Source organism: Pseudophryne corroboree, chromosome 2, assembly GCF_028390025.1.
Source record: "Pseudophryne corroboree isolate aPseCor3 chromosome 2, aPseCor3.hap2, whole genome shotgun sequence".
Taxonomy (NCBI): Eukaryota; Metazoa; Chordata; class Amphibia; order Anura; family Myobatrachidae; genus Pseudophryne; species Pseudophryne corroboree.
This window is the reverse complement of record NC_086445.1, coordinates 133036557-133059301: the sequence shown is the minus strand read 5'-3', so window position 1 is coordinate 133059301 and position 22745 is coordinate 133036557. Positions and strand designations below refer to the sequence as shown.

General features: G+C 47.7%; 1 protein-coding gene across 2 annotated transcripts in view; it reads right to left on the bottom strand.

The window, feature by feature from the left end:
- Positions 1-22745, bottom strand: part of PAN3 (poly(A) specific ribonuclease subunit PAN3) — a 174701-nt gene that overhangs the window by 51712 nt on the left and 100244 nt on the right. The window contains exons 4-5 of one of the 2 annotated variants that reach the window (XM_063951726.1): positions 17736-17806; positions 13389-13539 (exon numbers count right to left, since the gene is read on the bottom strand). In XM_063951726.1, coding sequence (XP_063807796.1) covers positions 13389-13539; positions 17736-17806 — 222 coding nt within the window. The remainder of the gene's footprint in view (positions 1-13388; positions 13540-17735; positions 17807-22745) is intronic. The other variant, XM_063951727.1, reaches the window with a different exon arrangement.

The following is a 22745-nucleotide window of genomic DNA, read 5'->3' as shown; positions in this document are numbered from 1 at the left end:
GGCCACTCCAAAAGTTTTCCTTATTGGTAAGCAGACTCTCCACACTTACACTGATGGAGTCTATAAGCATAATCCCTTCATGCTTGCAAAATGAAGCATTACACGAAATGAGTAAGACAGCGGCACACTAACATCATTAGGTCTACTGCTATCTGGCTGTAACAGCAGCTTACATGTTAGCGGATATTAAACCTATGCTAAAGTGGATCTAATAGTGTTGGTGTTAAGGGGGATACAGTCAGAAGCTCCCAGTGCCCCTAATGGACCTCCCACATCAGCGATTGTTGCCTTACCTATCAGAACAATAAATGGGTCAGGCTGCTGTAGGAGGCAGAGGCAATAACTATGCTGCCTATATTTTACATGGAATATAATTAGTGAGAACGGAGATGGAAAAGATCTATGTATAGTAGCTCACCTAAGAATATTCTGGGGTGCATAGAATAGAAAAAAAAACAAATGTAAATTTACTACTGGAAATAGGGTATAACTGTGGGTACAAAGAAGGGCCAGAGATGAAGTACTTTACTGTTAAGGGGAATTGAAGGTTCAATGATAATGCAATACTTCCCAAACTTGGGCTGTTAACTTTGGGGGTAGATGCGTCATAGGAGATGGTGACCGGATTTAATATCTGTACATATATTCCAGGATAACGGCGAGATTTAGAATGATTAGCGTTTAACACCTAGTACTGCACAGCTGACCAGGAAGCTGCCCCCGGCAGTGGAGGAACTACACAGTCACTACAAACATTAAAAAAAAAAAAAAAAATGCTGTTACAATGCAAGGGAAATTATAATACAGAGGTAGTAATAACAGGTTTGCTGGATGGATTTAAATACAGATTGGATCAAGTAGCCATTATAAATTATGCAGTTAGGGTGATAGATGCAAAGAATTAGGGGAGTATTCATTTAGTGCCGTTTTTTTCGCCCAGGCAAAAAAACCGCACTTTTTCGCCTGTTTATAGGTAGAATTTACATTCGACATAGTCAATGACCGTGCCGTTTTTTCGAATGGTTGAAAAAAAAAAACGGCACGGGCAAAAACCATGTGGATTGGCTGCCGATCCACACATTTTGTCAAATTCGTGGGAGTTTTCGCCTGTTTTTGTGTCCATTTTCGCCCATGCCGATTTGTCCAAAAAAAAATAAGAATTTACTCACCGGTAATTCTATTTCTCGTAGTCCGTAGTGGATGCTGGGGACTCCGTAAGGACCATGGGGAATAGACGGGCTCCGCAGGAGACTGGGCACTCTATAGAAAGATTTAGGACTATCTGGTGTGCACTGGCTCCTCCCCCTATGACCCTCCTCCAAGCCTCAGTTAGGAACTGTGCCCGGAAGAGCTGACACAATAAGGAAGGATTTTTGAATCCCGGGTAAGACTCATACCAGCCACACCAATTACACCATATAACACGTGATAGGAACCCCGGTTAACAGTATGATAACAAATGGAGCCTCTGAAGAGATGGCTCACAACAAAACCCGATTTTTGTAACAATAACTATGTACAGGTATTGCAGACAATCCGCACTTGGGATGGGCGCCCAGCATCCACTACGGACTACGAGAAATAGAATTACCGGTGAGTAAATTCTTATTTTCTCTGACGTCCTAGTGGATGCTGGGGACTCCGTAAGGACCATGGGGATTATACCAAAGCTCCCAAATGGGCGGGAGAGTGCGGATGACTCTGCAGCACCGAATGAGAGAATTCCAGGTCCTCCTCAGCCAGGGTATCAAATTTGTAGAATTTTGCAAACGTGTTTGCCCCCGACCAAGTAGCTGCTCGGCAAAGTTGTAAAGCCGAGACCCCTCGGGCAGCCGCCCAAGATGAGCCCACCTTCCGTGTGGAATGGGCTTTTACAGATTTAGGCTGCGGTAAGCCTACCGCAGAATGCGCCAGCTGAATAGTGCTACAAATCCAGCGCGCAATAGACTGCTTAGAAGCAGGAGCACCCAGCTTGGTGGGTGCATACAGGATAAACAGCGAGTCAGTCTTTCTGACTCCAGCCGTCCTGGAAATATAAATTTTTAGGGCCCTGACTACGTGCAGCAACTTGGAATCCTCCAAGACCCTAGTAGCCGCAGGCACCACAATAGGTTGATTCAAGTGAAAAGCTGAGACCACCTTTGGGAGAAACTGAGGACGAGTCCTCAATTCTGCCCTATCCATATGGAAAATCAGATAAGGGCTTTTACAAGACAAAGCCGCCAATTCTGAAACCCGCCTGGCCGACGCCAGGGCCAACAGCATGACCACTTTCCACGTGAGATATTTTAAATCCACAGTCTTAAGTGGTTCGAACCAATGTGATTTCAGGAATGCCAAAACCACATTGAGATCCCAAGGTGCCACTGGGGGCACAAAAGGAGGCTGAATATGCAGTACTCCTTTGACAAAAGTCTGAACTTCAGGCAGTGAAGCCAGTTCTTTTTGGAAGAAAATCGACAGAGCCGAAATCTGGACCTTTATGGACCCCAATTTGAGGCCCAACGTCACCCCTGCTTGCAGGAAGTGAAGGAATCGACCCAGGTGAAATTCCTCCGTCGGGGCCTTCATGGCCTCACACCAAGCAACATATTTTCGCCAAATGCGGTGATAATGTCTTGCGGTGACATCCTTCCTGGCTTTGATCAGGGTAGGGATGACTTCCTCCGGAATACCCTTTTCCTTCAGGATCCAGTGTTCAACCGCCATGCCGTCAAACGCAGCCGCGGTAAGTCTTGGAACAGACAGGGTCCCTGCTGCAGCAGGTCTTGTCTGAGCGGCAGAGGCCAAGGGTCCTCTGTAAGCATCTCTTGAAGTTCCGGGTACCAAGCTCTTCTTGGCCAATCCGGAACCACGAGTATGGTTTTCACTCCTCGCCTTCTTATTATTCTCAGTACCTTGGGTATGAGAGGTAGAGGAGGAAACACATAAACCGACTGGTACACCCATGGTGTCACCCGAGCGTCCACCGCTATCGCCTGAGGGTCTCTTGACCGGGCGCAATAACTTTTCAACTTCTTGTTGAGGCGGGACGCCATCATGTCTACCTGTGGTTTTTCCCACCGGTTGACCAGCATTTGGAAGACTTCTGGATGAAGTCCCCATTCTCCCGGGTGGAGGTCGTGCCTGCTGAGGAAGTCTGCTTCCCAGTTGTCCACTCCCGGAATGAACACTGCCGCCAGTGCTAACACATGATTCTCTGCCCATCTGAGAATCCTTGTGGCTTCTTCCATCGCCATCCTGCTTCTCGTGCCGCCCTGTCTGTTTACATGGGCGACCGCCGTGATGTTGTCTGACTGGATCAGTACCGGCTGGTTTTGAAGCAGGGGTCTTGCCTGGCTTAGGGCATTGTAAATGGCCCTTAGCTCCAGGATATTTATGTGGAGAGAAATCTCCTGATTTGACCACAGTCCTTGGAAATTTCTTCCCTTTGTGACTGCCCCCCAGCCCCGAAGGCTGGCATCCGTGGTCACCAGGACCCAGTCCTGTATTCCGAATCTGCGGCCCTCTAGTAGATGAGCCCTCTGCAGCCACCACAGCAGCGACACCCTGGTTCTGGCCGATAGGGTTATCCGCTGTTGCATCTGGAGATGGGACCCGGACCATTTGTCCAACAGGTCCCACTGGAACGTCCTTGCGTGGAACCTTCCGAATGGAATTGCTTTGTACGAAGCTACCATTTTTCCCAGGACTCGTGTGCATTGATGTACCGACACTTTTCCTGGTTTTAGGATGTCTCTGACCAGAGATGACAATTCCTCGGCTTTTTCCAGTGGAAGAAACACTCTTTTCTGGTCTGTGTCCAGAATCATTCCCAGGAACAGAAGACGTGTCGTCGGGACCAGCTGTGACTTTGGAATATTGAGAATCCAGCCGTGCTGTTGTAGCACTTCCTGAGAAAGTGCCACCCCCACTATCAACTGTTCTTTGGACCTCGCCTTTATCAGGAGATCGTCCAAGTACGGGATAATTAAAACTCCCTTCTTGCGAAGGAGTATCATCATTTCGGCCATTACCTTGGTAAAGACCCTCGGTGCCGTGGATAACCCAAACGGCAGCGTCTGGAACTGATAGTGACAGTCCAGTACCACAAATCTGAGGTACTCCTGGTGCGGAGGGTAAATGGGGACATGCAGGTACGCATCCTTGATGTCCAGGGATACCATGTAATCCCCCTCCTCCAGGCTCGCAATAACCGCCCTGAGCGATTCCATCTTGAACTTGAACCTTTTGATATAAGTGTTCAAGGCTTTTAAATTTAAGATGGGTCTCACCGAACCGTCCGGTTTCGGTACCACAAACATTGTGGAGTAGCAACCCTTTCCTTGCTGAAGGAGGGGTACCTTGACAATCACTTTCTGTGAATACAGTTTTTGAATAGCCACCAACACTGCCTCCCTGGCAGAGGGAGTTGCCGGCAAGGCAGATTTTAGGAAACGGCGGGGGGGGGGGGAAACGTCTCGAATTCCAGCCTGTACCCCTGAGATACTACTTGAAGGACCCAGGGATCCACTTGTGAGAGAGCCCACTGTGTGCTGAAAAACCTGAGACGTGCCCCCACCGTTCCCGATTCCGCCTGAGCAGCCCCAGCGTCATGCTGTGGACTTACCGGACGCAGGGGAGGACTTCTGCTCTTGGGAACAAGCTGTGTGCTGCAGCTTTTTCCCCCTTCCTCTGCCCCTCGGCAGAAAGGATGAGCCTCTAGCCCGCTTAGTTTTCTGGGGCCGAAAGGACTGTACCTGATAATACGGTGCTTTCTTTTGCTGTGGGGTAGCCTGTGGCAAAAAAGTCGATTTCCCAGCAGTAGCTGTGGAAACGAGGTCTGAAAGACCTTCCCCAAAAAGTTCCACCCCTTTATAGGGTAAAACTTCCATGTGCCGCTTGGAGTCGGCATCACCTGACCATTGCCTAGTCCATAACCCCCGTCTGGCGGCAATGGACATAGCGCTTATTTTTGATGCCAGCAGGCAAATATCCCTCTGTGCATCACGCATGTATAAGACCGCGTCTTTTATATGGTCAATCGTTAGCAAAATATTGTCCCTATCCATGGTATCAATGTTTTCCGACAGGGAGTCTGACCACGCAGCTGCAGCACTGCACATCCAAGCTGATGCAATAGCGGGTCTCAATATAATGCCAGTGTGTGTGTTTATAGCTTTTAAGGTACTTTCCTGCTTTCTATCAGCAGGTTCTTTTAGGGCGGCCGTATCCGGAGACGGTAGTGCCACCTTCTTTGATAAGCGTGTCAGCGCTTTATCTACCCTAGGGGGTGTTTCCCAGCGTGACCTATCCTCTGGCGGGAAAGGGTACGCAGCCATTAACCGTTTAGAAATGATCAATTTCTTATCTGGGGAAGTCCACGCTTCCTCACACACCTCATTTAATTCGTCAGATGCAGGAAAAACTACTGGTAGTTTTTTCTCACCAAACATAATACCCTTTTTTGTGGTACCTGGGGTATCATCAGAAATGTGTAATACATTTTTCATAGCCTCAATCATATAACGGGTGGATCTATTGGAGGGTACACTCGTCTCATCATCGTCGACACTGGAGTCGGTATCCGTGTCGACGTCTGTATCTGACATCTGAGGTAGCGGGCGTTTTATAGCCCCTGATGACATTTGAGACGCTTGGACAGGCACAATCTGAGTAGCCGGCTGTCCTATGTCGTCAAACCTTTTATGTAAGGAGCTGACACTGTCACGTAATTCCTTCCATAAGTCCATCCACACTGGTGTCGACCCCGCAGGGGGTGACATCACATTCACAGGCATTTGCTCCGCCTCCACATCATTATCCTCATCATACATGTCGACACAGCAGTACCGACACACAGCAGACACACAGGGAATGCTCTTACAGAGGACAGGACCCCACAAAGCCCTTTGGGGAGACAGAGGGAGAGTATGCCAGCACACACCAGGGCGCTATATAACACAGGGATATCACTATACAAAGTGTTTTCCCCTATAATATATATATATTGCGCCTAAATTGTGCCCCCCCTCTCTTTTTTACCCTTTCTGTAGTGCAGGACTGCAGGGGAGAGCCAGGGTGCTTCCTTCCAGCGGAGCTGTGAGGGAAAAAAGGCGCCAGTGTGCTGAGGGAGTTGGCTCCGCCCCTTTTTCGGCGGGCTTTCTCCCGCTATTTTATCTTTTCTGGCAGGGGTTAATATACACCTATATAGCCTCTGGGGCTATATATGGTGTTAGTTTTGCCAGCCAAGGTGTTACTATTGCTGCTCAGGGCGCCCCCCCCCCCCAGCGCCCTGCACCCATCAGTGACCGCAGTGTGTGGTGTGCATGAGGAGCAATGGCGCACAGCTGCAGTGCTGTGCGCTACCTTGGAGAAGACAGAAGTCTTCAGCCGCCGATTTTCCGGACCACCTTCTTGTTTCTGGCTCTGTAAGGGGGACGGCGGCGCGGCTCCGGGAACGGACGACGAGGTCGGGTCCTGTGTTCGATCCCTCTGGAGCTAATGGTGTCCAGTAGCCTAAGAAGCCCAAGCTACCATCATTTAGGTAGGTTCGCTTCTTCTCCCCTTAGTCCCTCGTTGCAGTGAGCCTGTTGCCAGCAGGTCTCACAGAAAATAAAAAACCTAAACTATACTTTCTTCTAGGAGCTCAGGAGAGCCCCTAGTGTGCATCCAGCTCAGCCGGGCACAGAAATCTAACTGAGGCTTGGAGGAGGGTCATAGGGGGAGAAGCCAGTGCACACCAGATAGTCCTAAATCTTTCTATAGAGTGCCCAGTCTCCTGCGGAGCCCGTCTATTCCCCATGGTCCTTACGGAGTCCCCAGCATCCACTAGGACGTCAGAGAAATAGGATTTTAATTACCTACCGGTAAATCCTTTTTCTCGTAGTCTGTAGAGGATGCTGGGGTCCACATTAGTACCATAGGGTATAGACTGGTCCACTAGAAGCCACTGGCACTTTAAGAGTTTAACAGTGTGGGCTGGCTCCTCCCTCTATGCCCCTCCTACCAGACTCAGTCTAGAAACTTTGCCCGACGAAACGTACAACTTCGGAAGACGGCTTTTACAGATAGTGGCGAGATTCACACCAGCTCACACAAACAAGGCAAACCAAGCTAACTAGCTTGAAAACTCAGCAACAACTGAATAACATTACTGAACCAAGTAATAACGCAGTACTTAACTAAGAACAAAGCAGTACTGAATCAAGTAACCACTGCAGGATAACGAAGAGCTAGGCGGGCGCCCAGCATCCTCTACGACTACGAGAAAAGGATTTACCGGTAGGTAATTAAAATCCTATTTTCTCTTACGTCCTAGAGGATGCTGGGGTCCACATTAGTACCATGGAGATGTACCAAAGCTCCCAGAACGGGACGGAGAGCGCGGAGGCTCCTGCAGAACTGATTGACTGAACTTCACATCAGAGGCCAAAGTATCGAACCTGTAGAATTTAGCAAACGTGTTCGACCCAGACCAAGTAGCCGCTAGGCAAAGCTGTAAAGCCGAGACACCTCGGGCAGCCGCCCAGGAAGAACCCACCTTACAAGTAGAGTGGGCCTTAACAGATTTTGTACACGGCAGTCCTGCCGTAGAATACGCATGCTGGATAGTGAACCTGATCCAGCGAGAGATCGTCTGCGTAGAAGCAGGACACCCAAGTTTCTTGGGATCATACAGGACAAACAGAGAGTCCGATTTTCTGTGACGAGCAGTCCTCTTCACATAGATTTTCAGAGCCCTTACAACATCCAAGGACTTTGATGGAATTGAGGAGTCAGTAGCAACTGACACCACAATAGGTTGGTTGATATGAAAAGCCGACACAACCTTTGGAAGGAACTGTTGACGTGTCCGGAGCTCAGCTCTATCTTCATGGAAGATCAAGTAGGGGCTTTTACAAGACAATGCCCCCAGCTCCGATAAACGTCTAGCAGAAGCTAAGGCAAGCAGAGTGACAGCCTTCCACATGAGAAACTTGACCTCAACCTCCTGTAGAGGTTCGAACCAATCCGATTGAAGGAACTGCAACACCACGTTAAGATCCCAGGGTGCCGTAGGCGGCACAAAGGGAGGCTGGATGTGCAGAACCCTTTTCAAAAAAGTCTGAACCTCAGGGAGGGAAGCAAGCTGTTTCTGGAAGAAAATGGATAAGACCGAAATCTGGACCTTTACGGATCCCAACCTCAGGCGCATATCCACACCTGCTTGCAGGAAAAGGAGAAACCGTCCCAGTTAAAACTCCACCGTAGGAAGCCTCTTGGAGTCACACCAAGATACTTACCTTTTCCAAATACGATGGTAATGTTTAGACGTTACTCCTTTCCTAGCCTGTATCAGGGTAGGAATAACCTTGTTCGGAATGCCCATCCGAGCTAATATCTGGCGTTCAACCTCCATGCCGTCCAACGTAGCCACGGTAAGTCTTGATAAGTGTACGGACCCTGTTGTAGCAGGTCCTCCCGAAGAGGAAGAGGCCTTGGATCGTCCAGCAGTAAACCCAGAAGATCCGCGTACCAAGCCCTTCTTGGCCAGTCCGGAGCAATGAGGATTGCCTGAACTCTTGTTCTCCTTATGAGCTTTAGAATCCTTGGAATGAGTGGAAGTAGAGAAAACACGTACACCGACTGGAACACCCACGGAGTCACCAGGGCGTCCACCACCATTGCTTGCGGGTCTCTTGACCTGGAACAATACCTCGAATGCTTCTTGTTGAGGTGGGAGGCCATCATGTCTATTTGAGGGAACCCCCCTTAAGATTTGTCACCTCCGTGACCACCTTTGGATGGAGGCCTCACTCTACTGGATGGAGATCATGTCTGCTGAGGAAGTCCGCTTCCCAGTTGTCCACTCCAGGAATGAAAATTGCTGACAGCGCCAGCGCGTGTCTTCCGTCCAGAGGATGATCCTTGTTACCTCTGACATTGCAGCTCTGCTCTTCGTTCCGCCCTGTCGGTTTATGTAGGCCACCGTTGTTACATTGTCCAACTGTACTTGAATGGCTCGATCTTGCAGAAGATGTGCCGCTTGGAGAAGACGATTGTTCCAGAATGTTTATTGGAAGACTGGATTCCAGACTTGACCACCTTCCTAGGAAGGTTTCCCCTTGAGTGACTGCACCCCATCCCCAGAGACTTGCATCCGTGGTTAGAAGGATCCAGTCCTGAATCCCGAATCTGCGGCCCTCCAGAAGGTGAGGTATTTGCAGCCACCAGAGGAGTGAAATCCTTGCTTTCGGCGACAGACGTATCCTCGGGTACATATGCAGATGGGAACCAGACCACTTGTCCAAGAGATCCAGTTGGAAGGATCGAGCATGAAATCTTCCGTATTATAGAGCCTCGTAGGAGGCAACCATCTTCCCCAGAATGCGTATACACTGATGACCCGAAACCCGGGCTGGCTTCAGGACATCCCGGACCACTGTTTGTATCACCAACGCTTTCTCCGTTAGAAACACCCTCTGCACTTCTGTGTCGAGGATCATCCCCAGGAAAGAATCTCCTTGTCTGTTCCAAATGTGATTTTGGAAAGTTCAGGATCCAACCATGTTCCCTGAGCAGACAAGTCGTGAGAGCAATGGACTGCAACGTCTCCCTGGATGATGCCTTTATCAGCAGATCGTCCAGATATGGAATTATGTTCACTTCCTGTCTGCTGCGGAGAACCATCATCTCTGCCATCACCTTGGTGAATACCCTCGGCGCCGTGGAGAGACCGAATGGTAGTGCCTGAAACGGATAGTGACTGTCTAACAGTGCAAATCTGAGATAAGCCTGGTGCGGCGGCCAAATCGGAATGTGGAGGTACGCATCCTTGATCTCCAGGGATACCAGAAACTCTCCCTCCTACAGACCCGAGATCACCGCTCTCAGAGACTCCATTTTGAACTTGAACTCCCTCAGATAAGGGTTTAATGATTTCAAGTTCAAAATCGGTCTGACAGAACCATCCGGTTTCGGTACCACAAAAAAGGTTTGAATAGTAACCTTTGTTTTGCATATGAGTTGGAACTGGAACAATGACCGCCGACCTTTCCAATTTTTGGATGGCTTCCTGTAGAATAGCCCTGTCTGTCAGTAAAGCTGGCAAGCCTGATTTGAAGAACTGGTGAAGCGGGAGTTCTTGAAACTCCAGTCTGTACCCCTGGGATACAATATCCTGTACTTAGGTATGCAGGCCGGATGACACCCATACTTGGCTGAAACGTCTGAGCCTCACACCCACCAGTCCGTCCTCCAAGCTGTGTGGTCCACCGTCATGCTGAGGATTTTGAGGCGCCAGAAGCAGGCTTCTGGTCCTGGGAGCCTGCAGGTGCAGGCTTTTTGGATTTTGCACGCCCACCTCTAAAGAAAGTGGTAGGAGGCTTGGACTTTTTTGTCTTGGCGGTCCGAAAGGGAAGAAAAGGTGACCCGCGGTTGCCGTGGAAATCCACGCATCCAATGCCTCCCCAAATAGAGCCTGACCTGTGTAGGGTAGGTTCTCCACACTTCTCCTGGATTCCGCGTCGGCAGACCATTGGCGTAGCCAGAGTCCCCTGCGAGCCGAGACAGACATGGAAGATATCCTCGCATTCAGCGTTCCCAGGTCCTTCATGGATTCCACCATGAACCCCGCAGAATCTGTAGGTTACGTAAAACAGTTCAATGTCACTTCTATCCATTGTATCTAAGTCTTCTAGTAACGTGCCTGACCACTTTACTATAGCTTTTGAGATCCATGCACAGGCAATAGTAGGCTTTAACGCCACCCCTGAAGTAGTGTATATGGATTTGAGCGTAGTGTCAATCTTACGATCAGCCGTTTCTTTTAATGCGGTAGATCCAGGGACAGGTAAAAACACCTTTTTTGACAGTCTGGAGACAGATGCGTCAACTATGGGTGGGTTTTCCCATCTTTTTCTATCCTCCTCCGGGAAGGGAAAAACCACCAGAACGCTCTTGGGGGATCTGGAATTTTTTCTCTGGGGTTTCCCAGGATTTTTCAAATAAAGCATTTAATTCTTTAGATGCAGGAAAGGTTTTCTTATTGTCTGTGAAGTTAGCCTTCTCAACCTGCTCAGGTGGTGTATCAGTAATGTTTAACACATCTCTATTGGCCTCAATCATGAGCTGCAGCCCCTTAGCCAGAGATGCCGCCCCCCTCAGCACATACCCATCACCGTCTGCCGTGTCAGAGTCAGTATCCGTGTCATCTTGCATAATCTGGGCAAGTGCACGTTTCTTTGGAAATATGCTAGGGGATTGAGAAGGAATAGGAACAGAACCTGACCATACAGCCATAGAACTCTTTAAAACCCGAGTTTCCGTCTCAGTATGAACTACCCTAGTAGAGATCTGAAAGATCATTCCCTCAATAGAAGTCAGCCATTCTGGCTCTTTACTAGGAATCTGAGACAACACATTACATTCCTGGGTACATGGAATGGATTCCTCTGGGGACGAAACATCCTCTGCAGCATAAGACACAGAGTCCCTGGACATGACTATGTGAGAAAACATACACCCACACTAGAAAATGTCAGACACAGTTTCCCCCAAGCACCTTCAGAGAAACACAGAGCTTGGAGCCAGCCTACACACAGTGCTTCACCAGGTATAAATAATACAAATACTGGGCGCTGACTGTGTACCTTAATAGACTACACAGTAATACACAGCCTCCCCCCCTCCCACCTTCTACAACCCCCTGGTAGCGCACAGGATAGCTGGAGTCGTGTGGAGGGACAGCTCACCCTGTCAGCGTCCATGTAGCTGGATCTGCAGGGAGGAAAATGGCGCTGAATGCTGCTGTGTCCTCTCTGAGGAGAAGCTCAGCCACCTGAAACATGGCGCTGCTTCCCGCATTTTTCATCTTTATACTGGCCTGAGGTATGGTGCTGGCAGCGTTACCAAGGTTCCTGACAGTCTGAGTGACCAGTGTAGGGTATAGGCGCTGGCTCAGGGCGCCCCTCATAGCGCCGCACTGTGTGCCGCTGAGCCTCCGGAGTACAGTTAGTACCGCGCTCCCACTCTGTTGCCGCCATCTTCACACCGGCTCCCCGCTTGTCGGGGCGCCGGTGACTCACTCGCCACCGGAATCTTCTGGCTCTGTTAGGGTGTAGCGGCATGCTGCGGGAGTGAGCAGTCGCCTGGGGCGGCTAACTATCATCATCCTCAGGAGCTCAGTGTCCTGTCAGCAGAGACCGTAGCCATTAACCTCTCAGGGTTGGACACTACTCCCCCCCCCCCCCCCCCCCCCCAAGTCCCACGAAGCAGGGAGGCTGTTGCCAGCAGCCTCTCTGTGCCTAAACTCTAATGAAAAAACATAAAACTAGAAAAACTCCTATGGAGCTCCCCTAGCTGTGACCGGCTCCTCCGGGCACATTTTCTAAACTGAGTCTGGTAGGAGGGGCATAGAGGGAGGAGCCAGCCCACACTGTTAAACTCTTAAACCCGTCTATACCCCATGGTACTAATGTGGACCCCAGCATCCTCTAGGACGTAATAGAAATAAATAAATAAAAAATGCATGGGCAAAAAGTGACAAAAAAATGGGCAAAAACGGCCACAACTGAATACACTTACTTCGAATTGGTGCCGTTTTTTCGGATAGCCAAAGAAAACGCCACTAAATGAATACCCCCACTTAATCTGACTGCCCTACATGGGGTCAGGTTGGAGCTTCTTCCCCTGTGAGATTCAACTAGCGGATGCTTCTGAGTTCAGAGTTCCGACTTCTTCTTGATCTACACATTTAAATGAAAATAGTGAACTAGATGGACTTCTATATTACATATTTGGGACTGAGAAAATACATGTTCTACGTAAGCCTGTAAGGGTTGTCTGAGCGTTTTCTGCATTCCTGATACAGCATAAGTAGCAAGTAATCTTAGAAATCTGAAAGCAATGATCAGAGTTAGTTCCGGCATGGGATGCAAGTGCACTATTGCAGTAACATTCCATATACAGATGTGCAGCCATGCAGCACAAGACGTACCAATCAGTGTAGAATAGCAATTTGTTTTTCCTTTACATTTGTCTTTTCCGCACTTCAGACACCGCGACTAAGATGCATATTCGAGTGAAACATGTTCAGTGTAAGCCGAGATGCACAGGACCTGGCATGCCAAGAAGGGCCGTTTGAAGCATCAGCGGCTCTAGGTGTTTGAGGACACATCTGTAAGTGAGCTGTACCGCAAAGCAGCCTCTGCTGACCGAGCATAAGACTCTGGTCACTAGGAAAGTGGTTTCCCCTGCTAAGCAAAAGGACTCCCCATAGAATTACTAACCGAACACATTGTTACAAGTTGCTATGCAGCCACTATGGGCAGCTAAGCTGTTACTATAAAAACAGGTGCTGCATGTGGTGCAACGAAGCCAATCTGCTTCCATTTTACCTCCACTTTTCCAACAGTGGATATTGTTACCTGGAGCAAGACCAGCTGCAGCAGGACCTCCCATAGATGGATGGGAGAATAACGCTTGAGAGAAGGCAGACATGTTGGGCTGGGACATATTACTCAATCGTGACGTGGATCCTCCTTTGGGGATAAACTCGCTGGCAGTAGGATTTGGAGCCTGAAAACAGGAGACACGTATTAAAGAAATCGGATCTTCGTACTAGACATACTGATTTCATAGCCTTGCAAGAAGGAAACTGTATTAAAGTTCAAAATTCCCACTGGACATTTATCAGCTGTCCCATGGAGAACCTGGATTCAAAATGTTCCTATGCTATGTCCATACCCTAAATGCCCAATAACCTCGGCAACTTTTTATCTACTGCAATGAATAAACAAAAACACCAGTTCTGTGCAAGGATTCAGGTATGCTAGTGGTCACCATAATGTACTGCAATCATTGACATGGAGGTGGACACTGGGAGAGAAGTCCCTGAACAGAGGAGCAGCTAGACAATAAAACCACAAATCTCTCCTGTGGTGACTCACCGCTGATCCCTATGGCTACCGCTTTTTCATGGCCACATAAAAGAGGTACATTTTGTAAACACCCCATGGAGTATTTTCAATGCACACATACATGTGCACTAAAGAAGGGATTACAGTAATTTACATTTAATACTAATCCAGCACTAAACACAGGGAACTTCACCAGTGCCCATAACCCACACACAAACATATTCCTAGCAAAACTAATCAACTTAAAAAGTCCTTTATTGCCAAGGATGTGTTGTTTTCTCATTTATATGGGTAATACCAGTCCTTTCACAGATAACACATTGCTCTTCTACAAAATGTTATCCCTTCTAGAATGAACAATCATGCAGAAAAGTAAAGCAGGAGCGCGATAACCAAGGATTATAATGTCAGCCGTCTGTGATTCTATTTCATACAGAGCTGTATCATCAGAATAGCCGAGCATTATACTTTACAATAAAACGATCATTTTATTTTATATGAAACTGTAGAGATAATTCACCTGCACCTGATCCACAGTTTAGCTTTACAATACCATGCAGTCATAGAGTTTTAAATGGACCCAATGGCAAATACAGCTCTCATACAAGTTATACTAATGCATGCATAGGTTTTTATGCAGTAGCACAAGGATTTGTGTGGCCAACACGGGGGGGCTTAAAGAGTGCGCTTGGGTGTACTGGGGACCAGGTGACTAACGAAACACATTGAGAGTAGCAGATATATATCATTCCACTGCACAATCCTTATTTTGCAGGCGGTCACAGCATTTCTCTCAGTACAAGGAGACTTGTCAACAATTCGTGAAACCACGCTTAATAGGACACATTTTGCTCCTTCCAGCTACACTTAAAATGACAAACAGCATTTCTACCAATGTAATAACTAAGACCACAAGAGGGACACATGTAAACGGTAGGAGGGCGAGTTTCCAGCTTTCCACCATGTGCACTCACAGCCAGACCAGCAATCCTATAAAACTATGAGCAGGTGGATTGTCTAGGGAGAATTCAGGAAACGGATACCAGCATGCACCTATAAATGGGCTAAGCAGACTAATACGGGGATTCGCACAAGCAGTTAAGCGCTGGATGTCTTCATGTTTAACACTGTAGTGCCAGATTCAGAGATATACACATCTAATGTTTTTGAGATCTGCACATGCTGAGGATCTGTACCAGATATGTGCAGATCTCCGCCTGCAACGGCGCTCACAATGCCCACTAATCTGCAGCTGACTGATACACTGCTGCCATTAGGGGGCAGAGAAGGGGTTTACAGAGGCCAGTGGCTGTGTCCTTGGACTCTATCTTCACTGGCCAGGACAGTGTGAAAACACCGGACATCCTGAGTAACCCGAGGGTTCCACGATGGTCACGCAGATGATCCGATGCTACGTATGAAGCAGAGCGGTTGGAGGCACATATTTACACAAGACTCCTCCTTCGGCAGCATATTTTAGCACAGCCGCTGTGTACACAGATGCAGCAGTTTTGCTTCTGTGCCCATCTCGGAATCCAGCCCTTAGTGTGTATAATGCCATCGGTGAATTCTTCTTCCTGACCGGGGCACGCATGACAACTGGTGCACAGGAAGCTACTATAACGCATAGCAAACTATCACTTGGAAAGGTTACAGCACTTACATCCCATGCACAAGTTATCATATGTGCTCCTGTAATAGGTTCTACACATTAGGCGATTTCACTGAATGATATGAACGAGAACTCGTGCATAACGTTCAGTGTGTAGGCACAAACGTTGAACGATGCGCGGTCCCGCGCTCGTTCATCGTTGGTGCCGGGTCACTTATACATGCAGGCCAATATGGACAATCGCGTCCATATTAGAATACATTGCTATGGCGCCGGGTGATCGGGTGGGGGAGGGGGTGGGCATAGAAACTACATTTCCCCCCCCCCGCCGGCGGGTCGCCCGTAGGCCTTTTCTGCTGTCGGACAGCTCGGCAGCATATCGCCTTATGTGTAGGGCCCATTAGATTATTATAGAAAAGCAGAGAAACCAAAATGATAGAATTGATCAGTATAACACGATATTTACAGTGGCAGAAACAGTCAGCTTGACTGCATCACAGTGAAGGTACTTGTACCAGGTCATTAATTTAGGCATTTTAGATGTTAACTTACAAATGACAAATACAGTACACATGGGAATAGGCCTGGTTAAATTGCTAGACAATTACAATAGTATCTAAAATGTAATATTCCTTTTTCTTTGTAAGTTTCTGAAGAGCAAAACACCCCACTCCGATTAGCACAACTGATGGGTTCTCCTAACAGTTAGGATTGTCAAAGCTTTCAACCCACGATCACTGCAAATTACAATGACTAAATCTGACTGCTATGCTGTTCTGATTCCACTACGCTGCTGCTGCACGAATGTGAAGCTGAACAGTTCACAAATTACTTCAGTGTCAATGTCATATTTTCATAGGGGAGAGAAGACAATAGTTCCATAAGGAATACATTAGCTATGCACCACCTGCAAGGAGGGGAGCGAGTTGTCTGCAATATAGCAGCATAGAAACAAAAGTTGAAGATTCAAACAGGTATAGAACAGAAGTCAGAATCCGTGGCTCAGCCAAACAGGAGCGGTGTTTAACTACCTTGCTGGTGTGTTGGAGTGGCCCTACATGTCTGGTGCCTACTTTAAGGTAGCCAGACACTGGCCTTGGTCTGAGTGAAAGTACTAAGAGCATACAGTTTGGCCACATCTGATTAGATATGGCCAACTGACTCCAGACATGCGGCTACAGAGCAGTACAAAATTCTAGTGAGTCCCAGCCCCACCTCTGGAGCCTCCTGGTTGGACAAGTTTGGTTTCATTACAGCCAGTTAGTGCAGTTGGAGGATCTACCAACCATGTTTCCCACCATGTCCAATAATTATCCTACTTATCCCAACGGCTCATTATGCATCACTGTAGATGTTTTGCAGCCCACCACATCTGAAATATCACAGCATGTGGGGCAAGCTTTAGTGAGTATAGACAATTCACATCAAGCCATAAAATGTTAACCCATACATATTGGTGATGTTGCTACTTAAATTATAGCAAGATACTGAAAAAAATAAAATCTCCTTCTTAGGATTCACTTCACAACCCCAGCAACAGGTAGTTGCAGACTCCCCAGCTCACACCTACCAGTTTCTTTGTAAGGCAAAACACAAGGATTCAAAAAGATATTTGGACTTATCCACCCACCATTACAATGCACCATCAATGGTTCTATATTCTGGAGGTAGCTGGTTGGGATCCGGTCATGTGGCCGGTGCTCAGGATCCTGGCGGTCACCATGCAGACACCGGGATCCCGAACAATCACAATGCCGGCACACAGAATGCCGACCCACAGGCGCTATTCCTATGACACCCATAGAGCGGGAATAGCTCTGTTGCGCTCCCCCCCCAGCATTCTGCTGCTGAGATCCCGGGGTCAGTATGCTGACCGCCGAGATCCCCAGCGCTGGTCTCCCAGCCCCAACCCAGCTGGTTTTACTTATGCTGTATAAAAGGACTACAATTACCACCACAAAGATCCTGTACACTAGGTGTAATGCTCTGCCTTTCCTTAGAATCTGGAGACTTCAAACTTCTAGTTATAGTCTCGTCTATCACACATTAACTGTATATATATGTGTTATGTATAAATTTACATCAATAGCTGCAAAATGCTATTATTTAATTATTTTTTTACACATATAATACTTTAAATCCTAATGTATTTTGCATTTTTATATTAGAGACCACTGGTACCAAACCTATAGATATAAAAAGAAATGTTGATGATGATGATGATGATAATGAACATAACCTACCTTTCGCCTCTGAGAAATGCTGAGGCCAGCAAAGTCATTAAAGAGATTGGAGGCTGGAGAGCCTAAAGGATCTAAAAGTACATAATTATATGGTTAGGACATTACAAGTCTAATTGAGTGCGTAAATTACCATTTAAAAGAGTTAGGCAGTGCTACAGTAATAAGTCTCTTCCCTCGTAATTGTACAAAACACCAGTCTTTGGTTCTATTCCACATAACCATAAAGGGCAGCCCCACACTGTTCCAAAATATATTAACATACTGAAGAAAGACTGTATAATCCTGCTCTAAATGAGGCGTTTCCAACCCGGACACACACAAGGGAAGTAAAAGTCAGGAGAAAAGCTTTAATGTAGTACCTTGACAGATGGATTTCTGGGAAAACCCAAATATATAATAATAGATATCCAATAGATCATTCTTGGCAACGGGTTTGGAGCCACACTGTCCTTCTTCAGATTGTACACTTTGCCCCTGTTTACATAAAAGCAGGCCTCAGCCCTATCTAGTATGAAAGGCTGTGAGGAGCACCTACAGATGACACTGTAGGTATGCCATCACAATGTGTACACTAGAAAGGTACCTAACTATATGAACTGAACTCATAGTTAACAAAATAATTTAATATTTTAATAACTTTCATTTTTTTTTAGTTCACAGTTCTCCTGTAAGTGGTCACAAGGAACAGTTTATAAAAAAAAAATAGGATTTTAATACCTACCGGTAAACCCTTTTCTCTCAGTCCGTAGAGGATGCTGGGGTCACCATTAGAATCATGGGGTATAGACAGGATCCGCAGGAGACATGAGGACTTTAAGACTTTCAAAGGGTGTGAACTGGCTCCTCCCTCTATGCCCCTTCTCCAGACTCCAGTTATAGGAACTGTGCCCATGGAGACGGACATTTCGAGGAAAGGATTTATTGTTAAACTAAGGTGAGATTCATACCAGCTCACACGTCAAGCATGCCGCACAACGTGGCCTTCAACAGAATACAAGCCAACGGTATGAACAATTTCAGCAACAGGCTGATTATAAACGTAACACAACATGTGTGTAACCACAACTAATAACTGCAGATACAGTACGCACTGGGACGGGTGCCCAGCATCCTCTACGGACGAAGAGAAAAGGATTTACCGGTAGGTATTAAAATCCTATTTTCTCATACGTCCTAGAGGATGCTGGGGTCACCATTAGAACCATGGGGTTATACCAAAGCTCTAGAACAGGCGGGAGAGTGCGGATGACTCTGCAGCACCGACTGACCAAACTTGAGGTCATCATCGGCCAGGGTATAAAACTTGTAAAACTTTGCAAAAGTGTTTGAACCTGACCAAGGAGCTGCTCGGCAAAGTTGTAATGCCGAGACCCCCCCGGGCAGCCGCCCAGGACGAGCCCACCTTTCTAGTAGAATGGGTCTTCACCGATTTCGGCAACGGCAATCCAGCTGTGGAATGAGCAGCTGAATCATATTACAGATCCAGCGTGCAATGGTCTGCTTGGAAGCAGGACACCCAATCTTGTTGGGAGCATACAGGACAAACAGAGCCTCCATTTTCCTAACCTGAGCCGTTCTGGCGACATAAATTTTCAAAGCTCTGACCACATCCAGAGACTTTGACTCAATTAAGGCGTCAGTAGCCACTAGCACCACAATAGGTTGGTTCATGTGGAAAGATGAAACCACCTTCGGCAGAAATTGCTGACGAGTCCTCAACTCTGCTCTATCTTCATGGAAGATAAAATAAGGGCTCTTGTGAGACAAGGCCGCTAACTCAGACACCCGCCTTGCGGATGCCAAGCCAACAGAATGACCCCTTTCCAAGTGAGGAATTTCAACTCCACCTTCTGTAAAGGTTCAAACCAATGTGATTGAAGGAACTGCAACACCACGTTAAGATCCCATGGTGCCACTGGGGGCACAAATGGAGGTTGGATGTGCAACACACCTTTCACGAAAGTCTGAACTTCTGGAAGGGAGGCCAATTGTTTATGAAAGAAAACCGATAAGGCTGAAGTCTGTAACTTCATTGAGCCCAACTTTAGGCCCGCATCCACACCTGCTTGTAGAAAATGGAGAAAACGTCCCAGCTAAACTTCTTCCGTAGGAGCCTTCTTGCATTCACACCAAGAAACATATTTTCTCCAAATACGGTGGTAATGTTTAGACGTTACTCCTTTCCTGGCCTGAATAAGTGTGGGAATGATTTCACTGGGAATACCCTTTCGGGCTAGAATTTGGCACTCAACCGCCATGCCGTCAAACGTAGCAGCGGTAAGTCTTGATACACGCACGGCCCCTGCTGTAACAGGTCCTCGCGTAAAGGAAGAGGCCAGGGATCTCCTATGAGCAATTCCTGAAGATCTGGATACCAAGCCCTCCTTGGCCAGTCTGGGACAATGAGGATCGCTTGAATCTTTGTTCTTCTTATGATCTTTAGAACTTTTGGAATGAGAGGAAGTGGAGGGAATACATACACCGACTGAAACACCCATGGTGTCTCCAGTGCATCCACTGCTATTGCGTGAGGGTCCCTCGACCTGGAACAATATCTCTGAAGCTTCTTGTTGAGGCGAGATGCCATCATGTCTATTTGAGGAATTCCCATATGACTTGTCACTTCTGTGAAGACCTCTTGATAGAGGCCCCACTCTCCTGGATGGAGATCGTGTCTGCTGAGGAAGTCTGCTTCCCAGTTGTCCACTTCTGGAATGAAAATCGCTGACAGAGCGCTTGTATGCTTTTCCGCCCAGCGGAGAACCTTTGTGGCTTCTGCTATTGCCGCTCTGCTTTTTGTTCCGCCCTGGCGGTTTATGTACGCTACTGCTGTTACATCGTCCGACTGGATCAGTACGGGCAGATTGCGAAGATGTTCCGCTTGTAGAAGGCCGTTGTAAATGGCCCTTAACTCCAGAACGTTTATGTGGAGACAAGTTTCCTGGCTTGACCATCTTCCTTGGAAGTTTTCCCCCTGTGTGACTGCTCCCCAGCCTCGGAGACTTGCATCCGTGGTTACTAGGATCCAGTCCTGGATCCCGAACCTGCGCACCTCTAGGAGGTGAGAGCTGTGCAGCCACCACAGGAGTGAGATTCTGGTCTTGGAAGACAGGATTATCCTTCGGTGCATGTGCAGATGGGATCCGGACCACTTGTCCAACAGGTCCCACTGAAACACTCTGGCATGGAATCTGCCAAACTGAATGGCCTCGTAGGCCGCAACCATCTTCCCCAGCAACCGAGTGCATTGATGGATTGACACACTTGCTGGTTTCAGAATTTGTTTGCCCAGACTCTGAAGTTCCAGAGCCTTTTCCACTGGAAGAAAAAAAACTCTCTGTAGTTCTGTGTCCAGTATCATTCCCAAAAACGACAACCGCGTCGTCGGAATCAACTGTGATTTTGGCAAGTTTAGGAGCCAACCATGTTGCTGAAGAACTGTCAGGGAGAGTGCAATGTTTTGCACCAACTGGTCCCCGGATCTCGCCTTTATCAGGAGATCATCCAAGTACGGGATAATCGTGACTCCTTGCTTGTGAAGGAGACCATCATTTCCGCCATCACTTTGGTGAAAATCCTCGGAGCCGTGGACAGACCAAACGGCAACGTCTGAAATTGGTAATGACAATCCTGAATTGCAAACCTCAGGTAAGCCTGATGCGGAGGATAAATGGGAACATGTAAGTAGGCATCCTTTATGTCCACCGACACCATAAAATCCTCTTCCTCCAGACTGAAGATCACTGCTCGGAGAGACTCTATCTTGAATTTGAATTTTCTTAGGTAGAAATTGAGGGATTTCAGGTTTAGGATTGGTCTGACCGAGCCGTCCGGCTTCGGGACCACGAACAGGCTTGAATAAAAGCCTTCTCCCTGTTGTGACGGAGGAACCATGACAATGACCTGATGTTGACACAACTTTTGCATTGCGTCGTATACTACCTCCCTGTCCGGAAGAGAAGCTGGTAAGGCCGATTTGAGAAATCGGCGAAGGGGAACGTCTTGAAACTCCAGTTTGTACCCTTGGGATACTATTTGTAAAACCCATGGGTCCAGATCCGAACGAAACCAGAACTGACTGAAGAGTTTGAGACGTGCCCCCACTGGTGCGGACTCCCGCAGAGGAGCCCCAGCATCATGCGGTGGAATTAGCAGAAGCCGGGGAGGACGTCTGCTCCTGGGAACCCGACAAGGCTGGTGATCTTTTACCTCTTCCCCTTCCTCTAGTAGCAAGGAAGGAAGAACCTCGCCCTTTTCTGTATTTATTGGGCCGAAAGGACTGCATTTGATAGTGGTGTGTTTTCTTTTGTTGTGGAGGAACATAAGGCAAAAAGGATGACTTACCCACGGTAGCCGTAGATACCAAATCAGCGAGGCCGTCACCAAACAAGGCACCACCTTTATATGGTAGAGATTTCATCTTTTTCTTGGAGTCAGCATTAGCATTCCATTGGTGAATCCATAATGCTCGCCTAGCTGAGACTGCCATGGCATTGGCTTTTGATCCCAAAAGGCCAATATCTCGCAGTTTCCTTTAGGTATGCTGCAGCGTCCTTGATATAACCCAGCGTCAAGAGGATGCTATCCATATCTAGGCTATATCAGATGACAAGATATCTGCCCACTTTTCGATAGCACTACTCACCCACGCAGATGCAATGACAGGTCCGAGTAGCGTACCTGTGGTCGCATAAATGGATTTTAACGTAGTTTCTTGCTTACGATCCGCAGGGTCCTTAAGGGCTGCCGTGCCAGGTGACGGGAGAGCCACCTTTTTAGACAAACGTGATAGGGCCTTGTCTACACTGGGGGGTGACTCCCACTTTTCCCTATCCTCAGAGGGACACGGATAAGCCACCGGAATCCTTTTGGGAATCTGAAACTTCCTGTCAGGGCTTTCCCAGACTTTTTCAAATAGAGTGTTCAGTTCATGAGAGGGAGGAAACGTTATCTCAGGTTTCTTTTCCTTATACATACAGACCCTTTTATCAGGAACAGCAGGGTCCACAC